This window comes from Mus pahari, chromosome 9 (assembly GCF_900095145.1).
Source record: "Mus pahari chromosome 9, PAHARI_EIJ_v1.1, whole genome shotgun sequence".
Taxonomy (NCBI): Eukaryota; Metazoa; Chordata; class Mammalia; order Rodentia; family Muridae; genus Mus; species Mus pahari.
The window spans coordinates 23,693,060-23,700,005 of record NC_034598.1 but is presented as its reverse complement, the minus strand read 5'-3'; the positions used below and the strand labels follow the sequence as shown (position 1 = coordinate 23,700,005).

Below are 6,946 nucleotides of genomic sequence, written 5' to 3'. Positions count from 1 at the left end.
ACTCAGGAGTAACATTGGGTATTATCAACCACAAGGCAGGCCTCACACTCAGGAGTAACATTGGGTATTATCAACCACAAGGCAGGCCTCACACTTAATAACATTGGGTATTATTAACCACAAGGCAGGCCTCACACTCAGGAATAAGAGTAGTTGACCTATCTAAAAATCCATGTTTTTTTGAGTGTTTTGTTATCATTTGAGTTTTTTTCCTCGACAGGAAAATAACATGAAATTGGGTGGGTAAGGAAGAGCAGAAGAGCTAGGAGGACCTGGGGTTGGGGTAGGGAAAGAATATGAGCACAGTATATTGTATGAAGCATTTTAAAATAACTTAAAAGTTACAACAAAAAATAATTTTTATTTCACATGTATGAATGTTTCCCTATGTGCATGTATGTGTTCCATGTGTGTGACTGGTGCCTGTGGAGGCCAGGCACAGGAACTGGAGTTACACAGATGGTTGTGAGCCACTGTGTAGCACTTAGGAACCCAACCTGGGTCCTCTGCAAGAACAGCAAGTACTCTTAACTGCAGAGCCATAGCCAGTCCTAAAAGAAAACTCCAAAGATGTTCTGTGGCATACACTGTAGAACGCCTCTTCTAATCTTTAGAACCAACCACTGCTTTTGATACTGAAAAGCTAAAACTAATCCCCCGATCACCCAGGGTGGAAAACTAAGAACAAGGAAACAAAGACAGTCTGTCTTGACATCACTGGGAGACCAAAGACTCCTTAGGACTTCCTACTTCCATACTTCTGGGAATCAGTTTTAATTTCTGTGAAACTGAGAAACTTTTGTTGCCTGGTATCGTGGCATATACCTTTAATTCCAGTACTCTTCAGGCAGAGGCAGGTGGATCTCTTGAGTTACAGGCAGGCCTGGTCTACAAAGAGAGTTCTAGGAAAGCCAAAACTCCATAGAGAAACCGCTTTTTAAAAAAGAAAGAAAAATTTGCTGTTCAACAAAACTAAAACTTTCCGTATGTTTACGTGTTTTGCTCAGCATGTAAAGTTCTACAGCAGGTCATAGTTCTCAATAAAAAAGAAGAGTAGCGCAAGCCTTAAAAATAGAAAACAGTACATAATAATTTACATTTGCCTAGAATAGTGGTGTATGCCTTTAATCCCAGCACTCAGGAGGCAGAAGAAGGCAGATACCCTGTCTCCACTTCTTTGGTTTCTAAAATTTCCTGTGCAATCATTCTTAGGTACCTGTATGGACAAATCTATCAAAACCAACTGTTAATCCAGTCAGAAAGTTTGACCAAGATGCCTAGCAAAGAGGTGTGCAGTCTAAGGAAACAGTGCACACATTTATAGGATCACTGTCAAAGTCCAGTTTCAGGATCTAAAGGATCTGCCAGAGCAATTCCTTACAGGAAACAGAAGGCTTCAGAAAGCCGGAGTGCCATGCAAATGGAGAGACACACTGGAGCCGGAGCCGTCTCCTGAAACTGCAGCAGGCCTATGGTGACTGTTACAGGTGCAGGATAAAGGAAATAGGAAGGAAAGCGACTCAAAAGTTAAATGGTATAAAACCTAATGATGACACCTAGTGGTGAGGACCTGGCAAGTTAAACTGAGAGTACAAGGGGAATGTGTTACCATCCCCCACACTGCCTGAGGCAGCTAGAATGGAAGCTATCAAATGTGGGTTGGCAGCCATGTACAAATCTATCTGCATACGATGAGTGCCACACGTGGCCAAGTTTTCTAGGGAGATCAGAGCAGGACAGGTACTTTAGTACCAACAACAGTCAGGGAGGACTACCAACTTTTTGTTTGAAATGAGTCATGTCCCCTTCACTCTGAATTAAAGAACTAATAGACTAAACCAAGGCCAGTAATGAGGTGATCAAACAAAGAGCAAGATCGTCTGCAGCAGGGAGACAGCCCTCATAGAGATTTTATCTATTACTGGACATTTTCTATAAGTAAACAGAAATTGCCTCATTACCTTAATAATATCATCAGTTCCTCCATCAACAGGTTTTGATTTGAGTTCTTCAACTTCTTTGTCTAATTCTAAATAATAAAAGAGATTCCAGGTCAAAAATTAAGAAAATAATTACTCCTAAACTGACAAGTACATGCTAAGAATCCCAAGCCTATAAATTAGAATGTATTTAAGAAGTGAGTACTTGGAGAAATAAGATCTCCATCCAAACAGCAGCAGTCGTTTTCTTCTCCCTCTTACTATGAACAATTTCCTTTGGAAGAGCGGTCTAACTTCCCACTCCCCTGCTTTAGTGCACACGAGTACCTGTGCTTCATCTGAAGCTATATTCATGTCTGCTTCCTTTCCTGCCTTTCCTTATCCGTCCACATAGGTGTAGAGGACTTGCTATGCTGCCCAAGTTGCTGTTGAAATCCTGGGCTCAACGGATGCTTCTGTCTTAGCCTCTAAAAAATCAGGGACTAGGTGTGTACACCACTATGACAAACTACCCTGAAAACTTGGAAGCTTGTCCCATACATGATATTATTTTTGTTATAAATATTTACTGTACAATGTTAAAGCAATAACTAAACTTCTATCAAACACATGTATTAATCTGACTATTTCATTGATACAGGTCTAGTTCCATAGCTTAGGTCATCTCCCCAAATAAATTACTTGAGTACAAACTGTTTCAATTTCTAAAAATAAACTCTATCTGTTCTGGTTAGAAAAAAAAAAAAAAAAAAAAACCAAACCAAACCAAACCAAACCCTTGGTGTTTAAAATTTTAAGTTAATGAGAATTCAAGAGTTCTCAAATGGGGTATCAACCAACTTCAGCCAGTGCCTACAATTCCAGTTTCTGGGAATGTCTGGAGGATTATACTTTGTGCCTTTTACATTTCAGCTGATTTCTCTAAAAGACATGGTTAATTTAGAAAAATTTACAACTCATGCGAAGTAAAAAAGGGTTTCATTTTACTATTAAAAAGATATTCCTCTTGGGGTGGAGAGATGGCTCAGTGGTTAAGAGCCATGGCTGCTCTACCAGAGGACCTGGCTTCAATTCCCAGCACCCACATTGCAGCTCACAACTGTCTGTAACTGCAGTTCCAGGGAATCCAAAACCCTAAAAAAGACATACATATAGGCAAAACACAATTAAAAATTCATTTGTTCCTTTATTCATTCAAAGGCAACTGCAGGGCCAGGCATGGCGGTCTACTGAAAAGCTCTGACTTTAAACCCAGTACCTGTGCACCTGGCTTTGGCTTTCTGCAGGAGCATCATTTGCTTCTTGGCAAACTTGATGAGATCTTCTCTGGGCAATGTTTCTAGCTGAAAGATGGAGTCGTGTTATTGACTTTTAAAACCCACGCTTTTAGAATGCCCACCAAGGAAACACAGTGTCTGCCCCAAACCAGAGACCCTCTAAACAGACAAGCCAATCACAGTTTTTAAATCGACAAACGTAACTTTACTAACTAAAAGTAATTAGAGGAATCGAAAAGCAAACCAGAACCCCAGCATAAAACTCTTACAGAGAACACTGAGTTCTCGTAACTGTATAAGTAGGAGTTGGAACTAAAGATTTCTAGAGCTGTAGAATTCATTCCGTAGGAAGCTGACAACATAACTACATTCACAGGTGAATCGGGTTACATTTAGACTTCAACTAAAATATTAGGGTTTACTAACTGAAACTTTAATCTTTGTGCACAAAGTTTCCCCATCTGCAGAACGAGAACAGGGAAGATACTTACTTCACGAAGCTTACCTGAAAGAATCTGGAACTTGGGTAAATGCCTAGAAATCAGTATGCAAACAATACATTTTGGTAATAACCCACTACCTTTCTGAGTCACTTAGCATAAAGCACTGCACAGTGCTGTAAGAACCACCTTATTCTACCCTCAACTCTGGAGCTGGAGCCAACAGGATATAGCTCCTTGCTTCTTCCTGCCTCTTATCTAATCCCCCTTGGCTTCGTGTCACCGGGTAAACTTTCGTTTCAACAGACTCATTAAATGTTTGAAATACAGCAGGATCTCAGCATAGTGCTAACAAGGTGCAGGAAGTAGATAGACTGCTCGCACATCAGGAAATTAAAAAAAAGAACAGGAAATCTGTAAGTGATAATAAATTAAAATGAAACTCCCCGAGGAAAGGTTAGTTCTTTTTTTTTTTTTTAAAAAAGAAAGAATTCTCCCCATGCCAAAGTTTTCCAATACATTAACCTTACGCCCTACAGGCAACCAGGCGGCAGAGTGCTCTCCTCACCTTGGATTTCGGGGCCCCGGAGGGTGCTGCAGCCACGGCATCTGGAGCAGAATCCTGTAAAAGAAATCATCACAAGGGCTCATCCCAATTCCAGGTACAAGACGCGGCCAAACATATCTGTGCCGAGGAGGACCCCTTTAGGCGGTAGGGGCCGGAGCTGGGCCGTCGCCACGGCCAGAGCCAGCACCGGGTTCAACGCCAAGCGCCGCGGCGGGGGTCTGGCCGCGAAGGTAGGGACAGGGTGCTGGCCATGCCCTCCCACCCCTCGAGCGGCACGGAGGGCCAGCGGGGCGGCGCGACGCCCACCGTTACCTCCATCGCGGCTGCGACCCGCGGCTGCCACCACCGCCTCCCCAGGAGTCCCAGCTGCTCCGCCTCCGAGGCTGCCGAGCGCGGGTCAAAGGTCTCGCTACGAGGCGGCTACGCCTCCCCCGCGTCTCCAAGGCTACGCAGAGCGGCACTTCCGCTTCCTCCTCGGTGTCCGGGAGGAAGTCGCCTGTGCGCAGGTCCCCTGGCCGGTGCTGGGACGAGCCGAGTCGCTCTGTGCCTGGTGACAGGTTTGAGCACACGTTCCTTTGATCACTTCGTTTCCTAATTTTTTAAAGATGCGGTTTACAAATATAACTATCCCGACTAGCAGGCATATGTGAAACAGTTTTATAGGTGACTTAATTCTGTCATGTTCAAAATAGGTTCCTCTGTGAGTAGTAATAAGGAATAAATTACTGAATCCGTTACTTTCTCAGGAGTTTCAAAATGCTGGCATGTTGACTCTGTATTGCTAAATATTAATTTGCTGGCTGAGGTGCTTCTCGTATTCATATTGTCAATTGGAAAGGATCTAGAATCATCTAGGAGACAGCCTCTAGACACGTATGTGAAATTTATCTAGATCAATTGAGCTATGGAGACCCCCCAGTAACTGTGGGTGGCAGCATTCCACAGACTGGTGGTGTCTGTGGTTGCATAAAAAAGGAAAACTCAGACTGAACTCCAGCATTCACTTGAAAGAACCCATCGAGGTCACAGTGTGGGAAGGTACGAGTGACTAGTGTCTGATGGGCGTCCTCCCTAGTGGTTACGAATGAGAGAGGACAGGGTAAAGAGACTCCAGGTTCTGTCAAGAGTCCTACAGGCCTTACTTTTCCTTGTAGTTGCTCACAAGGGGATGGAGACAAGGTAAGGAAGACAAAACCAAACCAAACCAAACCCCAGAGGCCTCTAGAGAGGAAAGGGAAGAGAGGGAAGATACTACAATATCGATTTTCCTTGTCATTGTCTAATAGAACACCTCTAGACTGACCTAGGCCTTAAAAAATGCCTGATATTTTTCCATAGTTAAGTCTGGCCTAAACATAAACTAGAGGACAGAACAAGTGGCCGCGGGTGGTGAATGTTAATTAATGTGTTGTATTTTCATAGGTGAGGGGGCATTTATTCAGCAGGGTTTTCAGGTTGTCTACTTCCAGGTGTAGACATATACTAATTGCAGGTATAGGCCTTCAAGCAGTTGGGCCCTCACCCCAAGTAGAGCCAGAGAGTTTTCCAAGTTCCGTATGGGAAAAGCCAGGTGTTTTTGTTGGGTTTGATCATGGCTTCTGGAAGTCATATGGCATGACCTTACAAAATATAAAGACATCAAATTCCCTGGTAATATTGTGAGGGGAGAAAAATCATTTGCTCCTCCCAGTCCTCATTCCCAATACATCGCACAGCAAGCGGCTGGGTACCTTCGCTCTCATTTCTCTGATCCTTCAGAAACAATTATTTTCTTCAGTTTTACAGTGGTGGACCGAATACCTTCTGTTGTCAGGAACAAAAAAGGGGGGCCCTGGGGAAGGGGAGACCCACACCCTGCCAGAATTTTACCTATTCTCTGGTCTGTCAGGAGTGGGAGGGCTGCTATCTACCTTCCACTCATCCCTGGGTGGGCATTCAAGCCTCTGGCCCACTTTTCAGGGGGTGGCCAAGGGGCAGCCCTACCTGGGAATCCTGGAGCTACTTTGCTAAAGCCACCGGGGTTATAGGAGTGAGGGATGAGGGAAGAGAGGTTCCCAACACCTTCAAGAGTGCTCGCAGCGGATCTTGACTGGAGCAGAGACTATGGTTTTAGAGCTTTATTATAGAAATGCAGGGGGCAAGAGAGAAGGGAGAGGGAGAGAGAGAGAGAGAGAGAGAGAGAGAGAGAGAGAGAGAGAGAGAAGACTAGAGAGAAAGAGTAAGAGAGAGAGAAAAGAGGAGAGGAGAGAGGAGAGGAGACATAGAGAAAGGAAAGAGGAGAGAGGAGAGAAGTGAGAGCTAAGAGAGCAGGGTGGGACTGAACAGCCCATTTTATGGTCTTTACTGTTGCTGGGTAACTGGGGAGGAGTTCAGCCTGAAGGTCAGAAGCTTGGTCCATTGCCTACTTGACTTCTAGCCATGCTTCTCTTGTGGGGGGCGGTAACTTAGGCAGGAGCCAGAGTTCTAGGAGCATGAGGGAACGCCTACCATGTCATGAAGGTATCACCCTTCAGGGTTCAGACCTCAGCTCAACTGGAGAGCTGAGCTGTCTGTGCATAGCCCAATTCCCCCACATTCTGTTAGTCAGGTTTCATGCACTACTTAAATTCAGTGAGAAGCTATCTCTAGAGGTGGGATGGATTTTCCCGTTGATCCTTTTTTTTTTTTTTTTTTTTTTTTTTTTTTTTTCTTAAATTGCCCTCTGACTCCTAACTTTGTCTC

General features: G+C 44.1%; 1 protein-coding gene across 3 annotated transcripts in view; it reads right to left on the bottom strand.

Moving 5' to 3' along the window:
- Gcc2 (GRIP and coiled-coil domain containing 2) overlaps positions 1-4,616 on the bottom strand; it is a 53,004-nt gene extending 48,388 nt beyond the window's left edge. The window contains exons 1-5 of one of the 3 annotated variants that reach the window (XM_029542342.1): positions 4,538-4,616; positions 4,226-4,279; positions 3,723-3,751; positions 3,199-3,283; positions 1,962-2,029 (exon numbers count right to left, since the gene is read on the bottom strand). In XM_029542342.1, the coding sequence (XP_029398202.1) occupies positions 1,962-2,029; positions 3,199-3,235 (105 nt within the window). In that variant the 5' untranslated portion in view covers positions 3,236-3,283; positions 3,723-3,751; positions 4,226-4,279; positions 4,538-4,616. The remainder of the gene's footprint in view (positions 1-1,961; positions 2,030-3,198; positions 3,284-3,722; positions 3,752-4,225; positions 4,280-4,537) is intronic. The other 2 variants (XM_021205419.2, XM_029542343.1) reach the window with 2 other exon arrangements.
- Between the last annotated feature and the right edge of the window lie 2,330 nt (positions 4,617-6,946).